This window comes from Scyliorhinus torazame, chromosome 2 (genome assembly GCF_047496885.1).
Source record: "Scyliorhinus torazame isolate Kashiwa2021f chromosome 2, sScyTor2.1, whole genome shotgun sequence".
NCBI classification, from domain to species: domain Eukaryota; kingdom Metazoa; phylum Chordata; class Chondrichthyes; order Carcharhiniformes; family Scyliorhinidae; genus Scyliorhinus; species Scyliorhinus torazame.
In genome coordinates, this window is record NC_092708.1 from 327272606 (window position 1) to 327293254 (window position 20649).

General features: G+C 46.2%; 1 protein-coding gene across 4 annotated transcripts in view; it reads right to left on the reverse strand.

The window, feature by feature from the left end:
- frmd6 (FERM domain containing 6) overlaps positions 1-20649 on the reverse strand; it is a 191918-nt gene that overhangs the window by 80146 nt on the left and 91123 nt on the right. For 3 of the 4 annotated variants that reach the window (XM_072489767.1, XM_072489765.1, XM_072489766.1), the window contains one exon: positions 12482-12572. In XM_072489767.1, the coding sequence (XP_072345868.1) occupies positions 12482-12572 (91 nt within the window). Of the gene's footprint in view, positions 1-11023; positions 11097-12481; positions 12573-20649 lie in introns of those variants that run through there. The other variant, XM_072489768.1, reaches the window with a different exon arrangement.

The following is a 20649-nucleotide window of genomic DNA, read 5'->3' on the forward strand; positions in this document are numbered from 1 at the left end:
CTGGCTAGGGTGCCCGAGGTGACCCCAAAAACTATCTGGTCCCGAATCATGGAATTGGAAATCTTTCCGGAGAATCGCGGCCTATATGTGTTTTCTTAATAATTCAATTTGCACACACGCTTTCACATGGGACAAGTATGGTTGAGTAAGACATAAGTAAGAATGATAAAAATGTCATTGAGTCTGTCCAACATGCCTCATTGTTCAGACCTCTTCAGGATTCACTCAAACTACTTTCAATCAAACCTTGGGTTTGTACCTATATTCCTCTTCATTATTGATACTGTGATGTGCTGTTCCCCTCAAGCCGTTGATCTAAAGCATTTTCAGACATAGCAAGCTGCTATATTTTCATTAATTCCCTCAATCGATAGCTTTAGGGGTTAACAACTCATCTTTTCTTCCGCATTCTGCAAAGTTGCAATCATTTAATTCTAAAACACCAGGTGCTCACTTACAAACAATGTCAACATTGAATATTTGGAGGAAAAAAAATCAGAATGTTAGGTAGCCTTATTTACCAAGTCTGATTTTGTTTTCCAGAATTCGCTGGGAGGAGACATTCCTGGTGCTCGCCACAAAAATGGATGATTTTCTTGTCCATCAGTTCCAATTAATTTTGCACCATAAATGGCTGCAAGTGTGAAATGACAACCAGGTCAAAGGAACATCTGTGACCTTGGCAAAGACTAGGAGCTAATTTCCACTTCTGATTTTGAGCGCGTTTGGTGCGATGTTTCTCAGATTTTTTTTCTCACCCATCAGCTCCAATTAATTTTGCATCATAAATAGCGGCACTGAGCCATTTATTTGGGCCTCGGTGAGATTCTCCCCATCGAGGCCACAATTGGGAAGATTTCCGGTCCTGGGGAGCTGAGTACGCCAGCAGGACCGGCTCCTCAGATTGGGGTGTTGTTTTGGACAGCTGCCTCGTTCTCTACACCCCCTCCTTTCAGGACTCCCCACTTACAGGAACACCCCTTTTTCCCCCTCACCTCAATCTTTCTTGGGCCCCCTCCAATGCCCCTCACCACCCCCTTTCATAGGCATGACCCCCAGGTCCGGACCCCAGTGCCAACCTGGCATCCAAGCACCATGGCACTGCCAGGTCGGTACCCTGCCCTGTTCCCAACCACGTGGGGGCTCTAATGGCCTAAAAGACTCTCCCCTCCAAGGTGCCATCACGCCTAGTCAACAGGTTTTGGAAACCAGGGCTAAACGGCACCTGGCTGAGATCTCGTAGGTGTGGCCATTGACCCAAGCACTGCTGGTGCCACCTGGGCACCTTGGCACTGCCAGGCTGGCAGGGCACTCAGGGTGCCAGGTTCAAGGTGCCAGGCTGGCATTTTGCCTTGTCCATGTGATGTATGGGTGCAGCCCTCCCCCTCCCGAGGACCCCCTTATAGCTAAGTTGGGGCATTGGGGAGGGGGAGGCAGTCCAGTGATTGCGCCGCTGGGGTCGAGAGATCGAGGCCTCAAAAATGGTGTCCCAATCTCTTCCTGCACTGAGCAATTCCGGTGAGGGGAGTTCCTCAATGCAGGAAATGCAACTGAGTGCAACTTCGGGGTGGGGCTCCACACTAGATCACCCAAAATAAAGAGTGCCGTTAAATAGCAGGGTCATTTCTGTCGTTTGTAGCACTCAATTCCGGTCCAGAACAGACTGTTTTGTTTTGGTTAGATCGCACCCAATGCTTTTGTTGCTTGATTGCAATAGCTGTATTCTGTTCAGGCAAAAAGATCCCTTTCCACTGTTGAAATCATTGAATTTACAGTGCAGAAGGAGGCCAGTTGGCCCATCAAGTCTGCACCGGCCCTTGGAAAGAGCACCCTACCTAAGCCCACACCCCACCCTGTCCAGTAACCCCACCCAACCCAACCTTTTTGGACACTAAGGGCAATTTAGCACGGCCAATCCATCTAACCTGCACATTCTTGGACTGTGGGAGGAAACCGGAGCACCCAGAGGAAACCCACGCAGAAACAGGGAGAAAGTGCAAACCCCACAGAAGAGCATTCGTGTTCGCCCAATGTCCGAACATTTATCCCTCAAAAAAAACTTAAAACAGATCATCTGGTCTTCCAGTTTGTAAACTATGTATGTGCAAAGGTTTTGCCACATTTTCTAATAACATTTCAAAAATACTTCAGTGCTGGCAAAGCACTTTGGTCAAGAAAGGTGCTATATAAAAGCATGTTCTTTCTCCCATTTTTGTGGGCCCCGATCGCGGGCCAGACCCCATCAGAGCCCCCCCCCCCCCCCCCACCGGCCAGCCCCCCCCCCCCCCCCCCCCCCCCCCCCCCGAGCATTCCCGCAGAGTTCCCGCCGGCAGCAACCAGGGGTGAACGGCGCCGGCGAGACTCTGTCGTGTCGGAGCGGCCGCTCAGCCCATCCGGGCCGGAGAATCGGCGGCCCCACAGTGACCGTGGCCGGCACCACGCCAAACGCGCCGGCGCAAATGCCGCCGATTCTCCGCACCTCGGAGAATCGCGAGCTGGCATTGGGGCGTCGTGGCGCGGTTGCTCCGATTCTCTGGCTCGGCACTCGGAGAATCGTCCCGAGAGTTTTCTGGTATACAGGAAGAATTTCGGAGGCAAGTGAGTGACGGGCAATGTAGTGGGACAGCAACAATATTGCCTTCATAATTAACTGAGAATTCTTCAGAGTAAACAAGAGTAGTGAACAAGACAAGGCCCAGGTCTCCCAGTAGCTGAACAGTGGTACCCTGTGAGATGCACTGGGAGTCCTAAATCACTGACAACACAGAAACTACCCAAGAGGTTTCAACTTCCGTTAGCCAATTATCCCTTATCTGGAACCCTCTGAAATTCCAATTTAAAGTCAGAGACTTCAGATGATCCCGGATCACCTCCCCAGGAAAAGTTAGAAGGATTAAAGCTAGTTCTCACTGCTGGGTAACTATTGTACTGACCACCACCACCACCCCAGACTCTTCCAATGTTCCCACCACCATCATACTGGGCTACACCATAAATCCTACAATCCCTCCGCCCCCACCCCCAACTACCCCCGCCACCTCCCTATTACCCTCAACTATCCCCCCTACCCCTAAATACCTCTCCAACCCCCGACTATCCCCCACTTCCACTATGCCCCAGACACCACACCTGAATACCCTCCACTCCCCTACTACTCCCACTCCCTCAACTACCCCTAATACCACCCTCGCTCACCTTGCGAATAACCTCCACCCCACGGCTACCTTGCCACCCCTGATTCCCCCACATTCCCATAACTCACTATCTCCCTACTCTTCCGACTATCACCTCCACTAGCCCCTCCCTCACATTGCAACTAACCCCACCCTGATGATGCCCCATACTCCACCCCGTGACTGCCTCCATCTCCCCACCCCAACTATCCCTAACCCCTCCAACTATGTCTACACTCCCTCCACACAACCATCTACCCCCTGACCCCCAGTATCGCACCAACCTCTGACTAGCCCCGACCCAATTACTCCCTGACCCCACCCCGGACACACCCAACTCCTCACACACTTCTCTCCCTGGTCTGACCAGGGGACGTACGTACCAGAATGTGGCAGCTAGTGCCATAAAAAGTGGTTTTGCCTCCTCCTACACTATGAGAGAAAGACTCCAGGAGCAGATACGCTCCAAATTTGTCAGGAGGACCGGTTCTGGGTGAGAATCTCCAGCATTTGTCCCAGCATTTTAGTGCTGGGACAATAAAATGCAGCTGCGCCACATTCCGACAGAGCTGGCCAATCCTCTGGAGATTCAGCCCATGGGTTAAACTCACCGTAGATTAAATAGAGACTTGTGAGGAACTTTGGGATACCAATAAAAATCTTTTAAATTAGACGGGGTGAAGTCACAAAGGGTAGATTGTCTCAAACAGGAATGATGGCTGGATAGAGGTAGCCAAGAGCAGAAAAGGACATTAAAAATCAGGAACTCAAATTAATTAGTGACTGGGTCAAAGCCAATATAAGATATACGAATGGAAGAAGCAATAGATCTAAAATGTCAAAACTGCAAACAATCAGTTGTAACATTATGAAACTATCATGTGGGGAGTATAAGAACTAGGAGCAGGAGTAGACAATTCAGTCCCTCCTGCCTGCTCTGCCATTCATTACGATCATGCTGATCTCATCTCCACCTTCCTGCCTGCTCCCCATAAGCCTTCATCCCACAACTAATTAAAATTCTATCTATTTCCTCCTCAAATTTGTTTAGCATTCCGTTGTCCACTGCAATCTGGGGTAGAGAATTCCACAGATTCACAACACTTTGAGTGAGTAATTACTCCTCATTTCAGTTTTGAATCTGCCACCCCTTAACCTAAAACTATGGCCTCTCATTCCACAATGTCCAACTAGGGGAAACATCTGCTCCACCCCCACCATGTCAATCTCCTTTCGCATCTTATATACCTCAATTAGATCTCCTCCCATTCTTGTAAACTCCAGCGAGTATAGGCCTAAACTGCTCAATCTTTTCTCGTAAGACAAGTCCTTCTCCCTGGAATCAAACTAGTGAACCTTCTCTGAACCGCTTCTAATTCATTTACGCCCTTGCAGATGCTCTAACGAATGCTCCATACAGTTGCAACACCGTTTCCCTACTTTTATTCTCTTTCTATTAGCAATTAATGCAAATATTAAATTTTCCTATTACATTTTGAAGATTTTGTCCATTTAGATAATTAGCGCGATTTAACAGTGGCATTGCGTTTAAGCGAGAGCATGGTGAGGCTGTTAAATCGCAGGAGGCCATAATCGAGAACAGCACTGAGCGGTGATCTATTTGCAATGCAACTGGCCCGCTCCCAATGGCAAAACCAGGATCCCGCCGCAGCATGGCGAGAAATCAATAATCACCACTTGAGCCACATCTCCATACGGGAGCAACCGCCTATCTAACGGCCACCCCCACCATGACCTAACGGCCTCCCCAGCAAGTGATCATGCAGGCGTCGATTAGCACTCCTTTTCAAAAATGTGAAGATGGCAGAAGGGCAGCTGCGGGGACCAGAGGAAGTGAGTAGTTATTTTCACTCACAGGCAAAGAGCCCAGGGGCCCTGGGGTTTCTGCCCCGGTGCTCAGAAGGGCTGGAGAAGCCACCGGGGAGTTAGCCTCTGTCGGGGTGGGCTGCCATCAGTATGCGTGTGTGTGTGTGTGTGGGGGGGGGAGTTACAGAGTAGGAAGGGTGGCCGCCGATGGCCTGAGCTGGGGGTGGGGAAATGGGTGCCTCAGCATGCAACCCCTGGTCCGTGTGGTCCCATTCCTGGGGCAACCCATCTCCACCTCGGCACCATTGATGAAGATGGGTGTGTACGTCACTTTGCTTCCTGAAGTCAATGACAGCTCCTTAGTTTAGCTGACATTGAGGGAGAAATTGTTGTCGTTACACCACTCCACGAGGCTCCCTATCTTCCTCCTGTACTCTGATTCATTGTTGTTTGAGATCCAGCCCACTACGGCCATATCATTAGCAAAATTGTAGATGGAGTAAGAGCCAAATTTTGCCACACTGTCGTCGTGTATAGGGAGCATAGAGGAGCTAAGTACGCAGCCTTGCGCGGCCCCGATATTGAGGTTTATCGTGGAGGAGATGTTGTTGTTGTTTATCCTTACTGATTGTGGGTCAGGAAGCCGAGGATCCAGTTGCAGAGGGAGGGACCAAGTCCTAGGTTTTGAAATGAGCTTGGCTGGGATTATGGTGTTGAAGGCGGAGCTGTAGTCAAAGCACTTCATCATGATAGATGTCAAGGCCACTGGATGGTAGTCATTGAGGCACGTTGCCTGGTTCTTCTTTGGCACCGGTATGATAGTGGTCTTCTTGATGTAGGTGGAGCCTCGTAACAGAGTAGGGAGAGGTTCAAGGTGTCTGTGAACACACCCACCAGCTGGTTCTCGCAGGCTCAGAGTGCATGACTGGGATCCCATCTGGTCCCGTCGCCTTAATAGGGTTCGCTTTCAAGAAGGCGGATCTGCCTTTGGAGGCTGTGACGGTAGGTATAGGTGTGTTCGAGGCTGTTTGGGCAGTTGCCAGTGGTTTGTTGATTTCCTGCTCAAAACGAGCATAGGATGCAGTGAGTTCATTGGGGAAGGGTGGCAGAGATTCTACTCAGCTTTGCTTTGTAGCCAGTTATATTGTTTAAGCCTTGCCACAACCGACAAGAGTCCATGTCGTCAATCTGTGACTCTCGCTTAGTCTGGTATTGTCTCTTGGCGTCCCTGATGGCTTTGCGGAGATCGTACCTAGATTTCTTGTATAGGTCAGGGCCCACCTGTTTTGAATGCCTCAGATCTGGCCTTCAGTAGAGAGTGAATCTCCCGGTTAAACCTTGGTTTCCAGTTGCGGCTCGCACGTACTACCTTCTTCGGCACACTTACTGATGAAGTCTGTGACGGTGGCAGCATACACGTTTAGGTTGACTGCCGAGTTCTTAAATATTGACCAGTCCACTGACTCCAAGCAGTCGCGTAGGAGCTCTTCTGTTGCCTCGGACCAGCTTTGCACGACCGTCTTAACCAGAATCGCCCACTTAGGTTTCTGCTTATATGCCGGGAGAACGAGCACCATCTTGCGGTCAGACTTTCCGAAGTGTGGTCGAGGGATGTTTGTGTAGCAGTAGTCAAGGATGTTGGGGCCCCTGGTGGAACAGGAGATATGCTGGTGGAATTTTGGCAGTACATTCAAGTTTGGCCTGGTTGAAGTCCCCGGCCACGATGAACAGGGCTTCCGGGTATTCTGTTTCATTGTTATTTATAGCGGTGTACAATTCATCAAGCGCCTTCTTCACTTACGCCTGGGGTGAGATGTAGACCACTGTGATGATGGCAGAAGTGACTCCCGTGGAAGGTAGTATGGGTGGCACTTCATAGATAGGTATTCCAGGTCCAGTTTGCAAGGGTCACCATGTCTGAGCATGAGGAGGAGTTGATGAGCTGGCAAATCCCTCCATCCTTCGGTTTGCCCGATGATGCCGTGCAGTCTTTCCAGTGTATTGAGTAGCTGTCAGGTTGTGTGGCACAGTGAGACAGGAGTGGGCCATGTTTCTGTGAAACAGAGCGCACAGCAGTCTCTTACTTCTCTCTGAGAGATGTCTAGTATTAAGCTCATCCAGCTTGTTTTCGATCGCTTGGGCATTTGTCAGGGAGTATGCTGGGGAGAGGAGACTTGAAACCGCGTTGTTTTAGTCTCACCGGCAGACCCCGTCGCATTTTCCTCACTTCCTAGATCGGCGGCTGCTTCTGGATAGTCCCAGGATCTGATGGGAGAAGTCTGACCTTATGGAAGGATAAGAGGTTGCGTCTGGCTCATTAGGGCCTCCCTCTCCCTTCTGTTTTATATTTTCAAATATATGGCTCAGAGTAACATGCTTGTCAGAAGGTTGTGGGTTCAAGTCTCACTCCAGCTATCCTGTGTCATCCCAATTGTCAGCCACATGGATTGCTGGTCAGTAAGAAGTCCTGACGAACTGCATGAATATAACATTCAGTGTTTTGTGAGATTCATTCCCAAGAGATTGCGCCTTGATGTGATGAAAAGGCACACATGTCCCTATGATCACGAAAGCTCTGCTAGTGGGAGCATACCCCTGGTACAACCACCCAAATGAGAAGGTGGGAGCAAGACTAACAACAGTCCGCCACTCCTCCTACTAGGAGGCTGTTAGCCAAGCTAATGATCTGTCTCTGTCAAAATGCCTTTGATTATTGAAGCAATCGAGAGATAAGAAAAATCTATTACAACCTGTACCTATAAACATTAATCATAGAGAACCACAGTCTGCTCGCTGCAAGGCAAAATTATACTCCAATTGAATTAAATAAATGTCCTGCTTTGGACAGACATCAGTGGAAAAAGTTAGTCAAATTAATAATAGTGTGATAAGAAAAGGCAAAGTTGCCAGCAAAGAGATATTATGGCCCTATATGCAGCAGTGCCTAGGAGGTCAAATACATTGACTGCATGGGAGGTAGAAAACTTCAAAAGGAATGACATTGATCAGGTCACTCTAATGCTAAAAATAACCAATGCCGATTAGAGCCACAATTATTGGGTTTATGTACAACCACTTCTTAACCTGTCTTGTCAACAAGGTCACAAAAGACAATGCTCATCTTGATCTGGTACTGCTGATGACCATCGAGCATACAATAAATAGAGGCTTTGGCCTACTTGGGAAACAGCAACCACAGACTGATAACTTTAACGCAATCTGGGAGTCAGAAATAGCCAAGATCAGGAATATAAATATGAACGGGCTAATTTTGACAAAGGGAGGGAACACCTAATACCAATCAATTGGGGTCGGTCGTTCATGAAGTTCAATAGAAAACAAGAGGGTACAACTTTAAGCGGCATAACGTGATCTTGTAGGACAAGGCATTCTCAAAAACAACAAGCTCCAAAAGCAAACATTCAAAAACAAATTTGAGAAATCCAAGGTGTAAAATAGAGAAAAATGGCCTGTAAAAATCCTGGAGAAAGAAAGCAAAAGGGGGGTGGACTGAGATCTAAACAAGAAAACGCAGCAACATGTTGAAATGATGATGAGCAGCAAAGAGAGAACCGAGAAAAGGCATAGCTGTTACGGTCAAACATCAGAATTAAACTTCTTTCAATGGCACAACGTACCCTGGCAAATGGGTTTGAAACTAAGGGTGACGACAAAATAGTAAATGTTTTGAATGATAACTTTCTGCAGGTATTCACAAGAGGAGACTTGGGAAACATGCCCTCTCCAAACAAAGCTATCACACATAAAATCAATGACTTCACCATATGTAGTAAAAGCTCTTGGTGGCTAAAGTAACAAAACAAATAAGTTCCCAGGGATAGTTTATATTTAGCCTCGTGTGCAGATAGAGGCTAGCAAAAAGATTTGTGAGACTAACAATAAGTACGAGGGTGTCAGTAGATGGTAGGGGGGAAACACCAACAGTCTAATCTGGGGGCCATATACCAACACAGTGTCAAAACAAACAGACCACTATAAATCCATCAGCCTTACCATGTAAAATAATGGTAATTATGAAGACCATCATACAGCAACAAGCTAATTATCAGCAGTCACCATAAGCCCAAATCTTCCGGTTTCCGGATTGTTGGAAGCATGGTACACAACAGAAAATGCACCTCATCACCTTGTGGAAGTCCTAATGCAAGGACCTACTTGGGAACTGCCTGGGAAGTTTAAACTCCTGGTGGACAATTTACAGCTCAGGCTCCTGCACAACAGTCTCGGAGTTAAGAGTCGGAGACAGATTCTGGATGGTTGCCCAGCAAACGTTAGACAGTTTAAAACCTGATCCATCACCTGGGTGACTCCATAATGACCCCCCACCCCCCCAATAATTACACACCCACCCAAACCAATCTGACTATTCACCCCGACCTGACTACCCCTCTGGGTACACGACTGCCCCCTGACTCAACTGCCCCCCCACACAACTCACAACCTCAACCCGACCACCCCTCCAATCCAAACCGACAACCCCAGACTACCCAAATACCCCCATGACCAAAAGTAACCATCCTCGACAATATTACTCCCTGCCCAATCCGTACCCCTGACCGGTTCTAAGTATATCCCACCACCCAGCTCTCCATTCACCCATCTAGCATAAGTATCAATTCACCCACCTACCCACTCACCCATTCACTAACCCACACTCAAAGACTTGATCTTTAAACTGGCAGCTCATGTCACACAAAAGAGGCATGTCCTCTCTTCCCCCACTCCACTCTGCTCCAATGGAGTTCCCTGGCAGACTCAGTTATGCGCATTTCTTTGACAGCTGGGATCAAAAGATCCCAGAAGGAATGCATAGTTATGTCAGGTCAGCAGAATCTTCACATGTAGTTGCAATCTGCACAGCATTGTCGCGGCTCGGAAAGTTCAGACCATAGATTCGGAAGGGAAAATACTGCCTCAGCAATCTTCTCCACTTCTTTGAGAAAGTGGCAATCCACCTGGAGTGTGGAAGTCTTGTTACTTTTTATTTAAACATTCGCTCATGGGATGTGGCATTTATTGCTCATCACTAATTTCCCTCGAGGAAATGGTGATGTGTTGCCTTCTTGAACCGCTGCAGTCAGAGTGCGAAATCTACCGGCCACGTTGCACCCGAAAAGCAGTGCAGTGTGGCGGTTAGATGCCGGGAGATCTCTCTTCCGGGATCTACCCAGCTCGCCACGCCTCACGAGATTATGTTAGATTCACAATGTGAATCCCATTCATTGTGGGCGGGATCACTTACAGGCAAACCTGCAGATTAGAATGAGAGAGCTAGTCTCACTCTAATATGCATTCCTGAGATCTAACCAAGATGTGGGATCTAACCCCTTTGCATTGGAGATCTCGGACGAGCGCCGTTCAGTCTCCACAAATGGGGATCAGATGGAACGGCACTCAAGGGCGTCTCCCAAGGGAGACAAAATGCTGTTAGGAAGAGAATTCCAGGAATCTGACGCAGCAACAGTGAAGGAACCCCAATATAGTTCCGAGACAGGATTGTGTGTGACTTGGGAGGGGAACTTGTAGGTGGTGGTGTTCCCATGTGCCTGCTGCCCCTGTCCTTCTAGGTGGCGGGTTTGGAAGGTGCTGCCTAAGGAACCTTCGTGAGTTGCTGCAGTGCATCTTGCAGATGGTACACACGGCTGCTACTGTACAACGGTGGAGGAGAGAGTGGATATTGAAGGTGGTGGCTGGGATGCTAATTAAGTTGGCTCCACCTTGGTATCAAAATGTCCCGAACAAAAGGATAATAATTAAACACAAAGCTGTGAACAGTTAGAGTAACCCATGGAATGGCTAAAAAATTAGCTGATGGATAGGAAATAACCTGATAAAGGAATAATACAGGGGCTGGGGATTGAGAAGGGCACAGATATGGATGCCTCAAGGTTTGGTGTTTCCACCCTGATTAAACTCAACTTTCCAACCACATGTTGGTCTCCCTCCGATTATTTCCTTCTTTGGTTTGACTTTGATTGAAGCACCTCAAAACATTTTATAACCTGTTGAAGAAGCATCTGAAGGGTAATCCAAAATTCTTCATATGCACCTCAGCTGCTCATGGCCTCACTAAATCTACAAACACATGAAAAAAAGCTTTCATCTTTCCAGTTTTTCCAAAAAGAAATTTTTTTTTGCAGCTTCCCACTTTTTTTTTCATTAAGGGGCAATTTAGCATGGCCAATCCACCTACCCTGCACATCTTTAGATTGTGGGGGAGAAACCCACGCAAACATGGGGAGAATGTGCAAACTCCACACGGACAGTGTCCCAGAGCTGGGATCGAACCTGGGACCTCGGTGCCGTGAGACAGCAGCGCTAACCACTGCGCCACCGTGCTGCCCTTCAGCTTCCCACTCTTGATTATCATTCATCCTTGAGACTTGACAAGACGCTTCATGACTGGCGGCATGCCTGACCCAAAGATGACCAGATATCCATGCCATCAGTAAGATAATCAATTTCCATCTCCATAATATCGCCTCACCTCAGCTCATCCGCTACTGAAACCCTCATCCACGCCTTTGTTACTTCCAGCTTGACTCTCCTGACCGGTCTGTTAAGTTCTACCCTCCTTAAGCCTAAGGCTAATGTCCCATTCATCCACCATCCCGATCCTCAACTGCCCTACCTCGACTCTTGGTTAAGCAACACATCAATTTTCAAATCGCCCTTGGTCCTTCCTAGAATTCTAATCTCTGTCGATCCCACAACCCTCCAAGCTACTAACAATCCTCTTAATTCTACAATTTGAATCATGCGGTCATTGCAGCTATGCATTCAGCTTTCAAGGTCCTAAGTTCTGGAATTGGTTCGCTAAACGGTTCTGCCTCGCTCACCCTCGCCTCCCTCTTTTTAAGATGGCCAAATTTCTTTCTCCCCATTTTGTTTTGTGGATTTGCCTTCCTGGTTGATTTGCTTCCCTGATATCCAGCCATACTTATATTTTTACTAAAGTCCTCTGTGATACCCTAATAACATTTAAGAAGTATTTAGATGTGCACTTGCGATGCCAAGGCATACGAGGCTATGGGCCAAGTGCTGGAAAATGGGATTAGAATAATTAGGTGGGTGTTTTTGACCTGCGCAAACTCGATGAACCAAAGGGCCTTTTCTGTACTTTGGACCTCTATGACTCGATAACACTACAATGTCGCAGAGCACATGGTTCAAGAAAGGTCGAGAAGGCATCACACCGCCATCTCCTCAAGGGCGATTAGGGATGGGCAATGAATGCTAGCCAGCGACACCCACATCCCGTAAAAAAATGAATTTAAAAAAAGCTTGGGCATGATAAAACATAATAAATAGATTGCATTTAAAATAAAAAGTTAAAAGCTATGATTAGGAATAAAACTCAGTGGGACTTTATATGATTACACTAAAGTGGATATATGTTGCAGATGATGACATTTTATCTCATTGTTGTGGAATTATAATCAGTGTCCAGTCTTACTTACTTTGTATCACACTCAGTCCAAACAGATGACAATCTTTCAGCCTTAGAAGGTCACAGACTTGAATGAATAATTCTTGGCACACAGCTTTAACCTACAAAACAGAAACATTATTGTTTATTTTGACGGTATGTAGCAAAGGCAGATTCCAATATTGAGATCCTCTGCTTTCAAAGGATTTGAAACTGGAACCCAGCTAGCAGCACCTTCCCCAGTTTTATTTAGATAACAAAATGCAGAAAAGAAACCATTTCAATCTGCTCGCTACATACGGTGATTGGGAGCTCACTTTCACAGCTGCAATAATATTCTCTACTCCAAGGGGGCTACAACGTGGAAATTATGCCAGATTTCATAGCCATTTCGTTCATGGTTTGAGCTTTTTTCTACTGATATTTTAAATGATTTCAGAATGTAGAAAGTCTAGGAAATAAATACACCAATATTTAGAATGTAAGATTAAATGGAGACAATGAACGTAAATGGGGTAGGATAACAATGAAAAAGATATTTAGCTGTATGCAGTTTTTCCCAAAATATTAAGAGCAGTTAGAAATGACTTATTGTTCAAAAATGTGTCAGCTCGTCTTAAAGACAAAGATGCTTCCAGTTGGTAGGGGTGTATGTAAACAATGGTTGTGTGGTTAGTCACAAATGGAATTTGTTCCGTATTCATGGCATTTCTAGTGTTTCCCCTCCAGCAGCCTTGCAATGAATAGGGTCCCTGAGACCGAGGATGTGGCAATTGGCTGTTTGAGCGGGCAAACAGCAGTGTCGCATAGCAGCCTGTAGTGTTCAAATCTCCTGAATAAAGCCCTTTCTTTTTGTGTGAACCTCTTGAGGCCTGCAGACTTAATTTTAAAACTACCACTTCAAAAACTGGCAACAAGGTAGGCCAACAGCATTTGTCGGCACCTGGAAACAAAGGTTGAACAGCGTTTATAGATACCCAAAAGGGGGAAAAAACAAATAATTAAAATTGTCGCTAAAGGGTGCAGCCACCGGAGGAACTGAAAGATCTTCGAGGAATGCGAAGAAAGCAACTTCGGAAATAAGCTCGCCACATGGTCTGCCCAAAACGATCCGTTACATGGGAACACAGCGAGTAGCAAGTAGCCTGCAACAACAAATTTAGAGCTGGGGGTGTTGTAAAACATGAAAGGAAAACAGGCTGAGCTCAGGGTTGCTTTGTTTTGGGGGAGAAAGGAAGTAAGGTAGTGCTAAGCATGTGTGGCACATTGTTCACATGCAAATCCTTCCATAGTGAAAAATAGCTGGGGCTTTTTGGAGCGGTGGCACCGTTTGATGAGAATACAGGGCAATGGTGCTCACGTACGGAGAGATCCAACTATTTTGTTCAAGCGAACAAGATACTGGCAGATATAAAAATCCCAACATTCCTGAGCATAATTGGGGTGGGGGGGGGACAATTAACCTCCTTAGGAGTCTGGTACAGCCGGAAAATCCAGGCACAAAACCTTATGTTGAGATAGTGCAAATATTGGAGGGCCATTATTCACTGAAACCTTTAGTCAGCACAGAAAGGTTTAGGTTTCATAAGCACAACCAAGAAAGCGGCGAATTGATTACACAGTTTGAAGCTACCCTGAAAAGACTGGCTGAACACTGCAAATTCGGGGATGTGTTAAACAATACCATCATTAGTCTGTAGTCTGAGGAGCGAAGCTATTTTAAAGTGGTTGTTAACCGAAAGCAATCTTACCTTAAAGAAAGCTTTGGAAGTTGTTGTATCCATGGAATTCGCAGCCAAAGAAGCTCAACAGTTGAGTTTGAGCACACAAATTCACAAGATGTCATCCGAAACTCAAACACAGACACACACTTCCCATAGGTGTGCAAAAACCAGGCACTTAGCAGAAGATTGTTGGAGCAACGACATCATGTGCAGGAATTGTGGCAGAAAGGGCCATATTGAACGAGCTTGTTGGAAAAATGAACAAGCTTCAGGCAAAAGTCGCAAAAAGCAAGAGCTGAATAAATCAAATGGGAAACTGAATAAAGGAAAAAGCATCCTTGTGGTACAAAAAGGACGTGAGAAGAAACTCGATTCAATCTGGAGATAAACTATCATGAAAGGTACTGGCTATTGCTGATGAAACAAACTGTTACTCGGTCACTCCATTACTGGTCTGCAGGTGAAGTTGGAGGTGGACACAGGGGCAGCTGTCTCGTTGGTAACAGAAACTGTTTATCAGGAAAAGCTCTGACATATTGCTCTGAAACCCTCAAAGATAGTACTTGGAGAAGTGGTTCTGTTGAGGGATCGTACTGATGCAACAGTGCAATTAGGTGAACAGATGGCAGATTTGTTCTTGCACATAATCAAAGGAAATTATCTAGCACTAATTAGAAGAGCTTGGCTGGAAAATATCTGATTAAATTGGGCAGGAGAAAAGCCCACGCCAGATTCTGAATCAGGACTATCCAAAACCTTGAAGAAACATGCTATTACCTTCAATGGTGAGCGGAAAGTATGAAAGATATCGTAGTGAAGCTGAAGATCAAGGAAGAAAGTCAGGCGGGATGCTAAAAGGCTAGCTCAGTGCCGTACGCAATCAGACCCATGCCAGAGGCAGAATGGGAGTCCTTGAACAAGTTAATGTGAGCAATTGGGCCATGCCGATCGTACCCGTACCCTGTGATGAAAAAAGATGGATCTGTATCCATTTGTGGCAATTTTAAAGTCACTATTAATCCTGTACTGTGTGCAGAGCAGTACCCACTGCCCCTGATTGATGACTTATTCGATGGGTTGGCTGTAGGTCAACACTTCATTAAAATTGACCTCAGTTAAGTATATCTTCAAATGAACGTGGATCCAAATTCACAACAGCTCTTGACAATTGTGATACACAAAGGGTTATTTCGGGATAAAAGATTATCATTTGTCATCACACCACACCAGCGCTGTTCCAACGACCTATGGACCAAATTTTAAGCCTATTAGATGGAGTCCAATGTTATTTAGATGACATTTTGATGACTGGAAAGAAAAAGAGACAGAAAAGATGCTACACTACAGAGATCAGAAGATTAAGGATTTAGAGTCCAAAAAGGCATATGTGAATTTTTCCAATCTTCGGTTTATCGATGTGAGCATTCGTGCAAGCAAAAGAGGCGCTACTCAAGTCAGAAGTCCTGACACATTTTGATCCAAATTTGCCCCTGCTACTGGCATGTGATACATCACCTGATGCAGTTGGGGCAGTGGTTTCCCACATTGTGCCAACAGGTGAAGAGAAGCCGATAGCCTTCGCATCCAAGACCTTAAATAAGGCTGAAAGAAATTACGCGCAGATAGAAAAAGCCCTAAAATCATTTTTGGCATAAAACGGTTCTACCAATTCCTGTATGGGAGGAAATTCACTTTATTGATGGACCATCGTTCACTAACTATGATTCTTAGGCCTCAGACCGGGATACCACCACTGGCAGGAAACAGAATGCACAGGTGGACATGGCTTTTGTCATTTAAAAAAAATACATTTAGAGTACCCAATTTTTTTTTTCCCCAATTGAGGGGCAATTTAGCATGGCCAATTCAACTACCCTGCACATCTTGGGGCAGCACGGTAGCCTTGTGGATAGCACAATTGCTTCACAGCTCCAGGGTCCCAGGTTCGATTCCAGCTTGGGTCACTGTCTATGCGGAGTCTGCACATCCTCCCCGTGTGTGCGTGGGTTTCCTCCGGGTGCTCCGGTTTCCTCCCACAGTCCAAAGATGTGCAGGTTAGGTGGATTGGCCATGATAAATTGCACTTAGTGTCCAAAATTGTCCTTAGTGTTGGGTGGGGTTACTGGGTTATGGGGATAGGGTGCCGGTGTAGACCTTGGGTAGGGTGCTCTTTCCAAGAGCCGGTGCAGACTCGATGGGCCGAATGGCCTCCTTCTGCACTGTAAATTCTATGATAATCTTTGGGTTGTGGGGGTGAGATCCGCACACACACGGGGAGAAGGTGCAAACTCCACATGGACAGTGTCCCAGGGCCTGGATCCGGGTCATCGCCGCCATGCGACAGCAGTGCCAACCACTGCGCCATTGTGCTGCCGGGCATTGCTTTTTGTCAGCACACACATACACAATCAAGTATCATCAATCACGCCTGCATGGTAACGCAGATGGACTCTCCCAACTGCCCTTATGAAATAGTTTGTGGTAAGCAGTTCACGTGGAAACAATTTAGACTTTGAGAAAGTAGATAACCGCAAGACAAGTTAAGAAGCATACCAGAAATGATCCAGTACTGTCAAGATGTCATGAACATGATGCTCGAGGAAAGACTTCAGGAGCAAACCCGTAAAGCCATGTTCTGCTCAAAGTCTTGAATTATCTGTACAGGCAGGCTGCCTCCTCTGGGGAATGAAAGTCATCACTCCACCACTACGAAGGAAACATGTATTAAACCAATTACACAAAGGCCACTGTGATATTGTAAGGATGAAGGAGATCGCCAGAAGCTATTTGTGATAGCCAGGGCTCGATGCCAAAATCAAGGTGAAAGCAGGAAAGTGTGGAACCTGCAGTCATTAGCCCCATTGCACCCGTGGGAAGGGCTTGAAGAGGCCTGGAAACAGGTAATGTTGATTATGTCGGACCATCGTCGGGCATGTTTCGCATTCTAGTCGATGCTCACTGGAAATGGCCTGAAGTTGCCACCATGAAGATAATGTCAGTGGAGAAAACAATAGAGAGATTGAGTGAAGTCTTCAGCGGATTCGGTTACCCTGAACAATTCGTGAGCGATAATCGGCTGCAGTTCATTTAGCAAGAGTTTTTGCACACTACTTGAAGGGGAACGGAATTCAACTCATCCGATCCGCTCCTTATCATCCTGCCACAAATGGGCTGGCAGAACGATGAAACATTCGATGAAGATAACTAGAGAACAAGGTTCATTGTCTAAACGTTTGAGCCAATTCCTGCTCGCGTACAGAAATACTGCGCACTAAACAACCCAAGTTTCTCCAGCCTTGCTAAAGGTTAGACATCAACTGTGCACAGCATTCGATTTGCTAAAACCACCCAAGACAAAAGAAATTGTCAAGAAAAAGCAGCAGCGTCAGGTCATCTGGCGGGAGATCAAAGCAAAACAATGTGTTTTTTGCCAGGGGCAAGAGGTTCAGGCAAATCACTATACCACAAAGTGAAAAGTGGATACCTGCCACCATTTTAGCACAGGCAGAACCGGTCTCCTGCACTGTATAACTCCAAGAAGATCAAATATGGATGAGACATGTGGATGAACATTTGGTGACAAGAACCAATCTCCAGAGACAGAACCGACAGAGGATCCAAATAGAGTTGTGCCAAGGGTGACCTGGACCTTCCAGAGAACCTGATACTATTCGAACCAATTGGGGAAAGCAATACCTCAGTTGACAACCAGACACTGAGCCAACCTCAGAACAACTCAGATCTCGGTGACGTACCACAGGGATCAGTGTTCGGTCCCCGATTGTTTGGGATAGATGTATATATGTGAGGGGTGAGAAGTAGGTTTGCGGATGACATGAAGATTGGCCGGGTGGTTAATAGTGAGGAAGAATGTCTTGGGTTGCAGGAAGATAAAAACAGGTTGGTCAGATAGGCAGATCAGTGGCAGATGGAATTTAACCTTGAAAAGTGCGAGGTGATGCACTTTGGAAGGAGTAACAAGACAAGGGAGTACTCAATAAACGTCAGGATACTTGGAAGCTCAGAGGGATCTTGGGTGCTTTTCCACAGATCCCTGAAGGCAGCAAGACAGGTTAATAGGGCAGTTAAGGTATATGGGATGCTTGCCTTTGTCATGGCATAGAATACAAGAACAGGGAGGTTACGTTAGAGCTGTACATGGAGTACTGTGCGCAGTTCTGGTCGCCTCACTATAGGAAGGATGTGATTGTACTGGAGAGGGTGCAGACTCCTTGCACTGAATGGTCTCCTTCTGCACTGTAAGAATTCTATGGCTGATATAGGGAATAAAAATTAATCAGTCTGAATTTGGAGGTGCTCTTCCGAGGTTGGGTTAAGGTGCAGAGTGATGGGAACTTTATTCCAAGCTCAGGCTTTAGCTGGCTTTGGGGACCCAGTATTAGATACAATCCGGTACACTTTGTACTCCATGGGGTCACCTGACCTGAGGGTCAACGGTCAGGTAGAATATGAGAGAGAAAGTTGTAACAAGGCTGCAGATGCCTTGCAGTTGTGTGTGCACGTTAGGAAAAAGTGTTATTAATAATGTAAGTTTACAGCAATGGTATCGGTTATCCTGCAACACAAAAACAAGGGGGACGGGGGTGCGATTTTCAGCCCACGATCGCCATCAGAGAGAATGGTGACGCGGGCAGAAAATCCAGAGAATCCGGAACGTGAAGCTGCCTGGAATGGAGTATTTGAGCTGTGAATAATAACAATAATCGCTTATTGTCACAAGTAGGCTTCAATGAAGTTACTGTGAAAAGCCCCTAGTCGCCACATTCCGGCGCCTGTTCGGGGAGGCTGGTACAGGAATTGAACCCGTGCTGCTGCCTTGTTCTGCATTACAAGCCAACTATTTAGCCCATTGTGCTAAACCAGCCCCTAATTCTCTTTGGATTTTCTGCCCGCGTCACTATTCTCTCTGATGGCGATTCCGGGCTGAAAATCGCACCCCCCCCCCCCTTTCTTGTTTTTGTGTTGCAGGATGCAACAAAAGATATGCAGGGTAGGTATCTAAATTTATAATAAACAACATAGGAGCCTGTAGTGTTAGCATCTCCCGAATAAAGCCCTTCGTTTGTTTGAACCTCAAGGCCTGCAAACTTAAATTTCCAAACCACCACAGACTTGTTTTTGCAACTTTGTTCATGGTAGGAATTATCCTCCCATTCATGTTTGGGTCAAAGACTGAGCATGCAAAGGAGTTTGTTTGCATATTCTCCCTGTGTCTGTGTGGGTCTCACCTCCACAACCAAAAAATGTGCAGGATAGGTGGATTGGCCATGCTAAATTGCCCCTTAATTGGAAATTTAAAAAAAAAGATTTGCGCATGCGAAGACTGAACATGCAAAGACGATTGAAATGGTTTGGAAGGCTGATGCACACAACCTGATCTGGCAGTTTTTCCCCTGCACACAGGAGGAAAGGGCAGATGCGGTCTATGATTAAAGGCGCTATTCTCACAGTTTTTGAACTGCAACTTTAAGAACGAAGGAAAATTTCATACAGGAATGGACTCCTACCCTCAGGTGGATTGTATATCATTTACAAAATGATGTGCACAGATAATAGCAGATCCTGGTTGCTTCCATCCATCACAGAAAAAAAAAATGTAAATACCAGGGAACCTGAAGTGATTGTCTCCATTTCAGTGTTACTCCCTTTCCTCTGTGCTCACTGATTAGCTTCTTGGGCCCCATAATAGAAGAGAAAGGAAATTGCAAATGAGTAAAAATCTAATCGTGTGCTGGCCTGGGATGTGAAACTGAATGCACAAGTGTACTCCTTTAGCAATGTTTCTTTCAATAAAGATTCTAAGAACAGAAGAGGAGAAGGAATATTGGGAACAGCAGTTCAGCATGCTGAATGTTCCATTGGGAAAAATAATGATCTCTGTCCAATTCATGCTGCAGTATCTTCCAAATTGTATGTGATTACTTGTTTCTGTGACAAAGTTGCAAAACTTCTTTGAGCATTTTGGCCAAGTACGACAGTGCTTATTGCCCTGGAAGCCATTCAGCCCATCACATTTCTTCTGGCCTTTTGTTAGAGTAATCCAAAACTGATCCCACCCCAATCGTCTCGTGCCACAACCCTGTACCTTCATCTACTTCCAACGTCAACACATACAATTCTAACTTTTTGATCATTGACAATTACCAGGGCTCTTCAAGGGCCCTGAGCAACCACCGAAAAAGGTTTGGATAGCTTTAGACATAACAAACAAAAATAAAAGGTATTAGCAACAGTTACATAAGACTTCAGCTGTCGGATTGTGTCACACATTTAATTAACATTAAAATTGTTTTTTGGCACAGTATCTCAACATGTTGCCATCCAATGCCTGGGATCTTCCTCCCTGTTTTTAGCGGGCGGGCATGGAGGCGGAGGCAGAAAATCCAGTGGGGGTCCCAAACGGTTTGCACGCCAGTGGGATTTCCTCGCTGGATTGTCCCCATCCACCACTAAT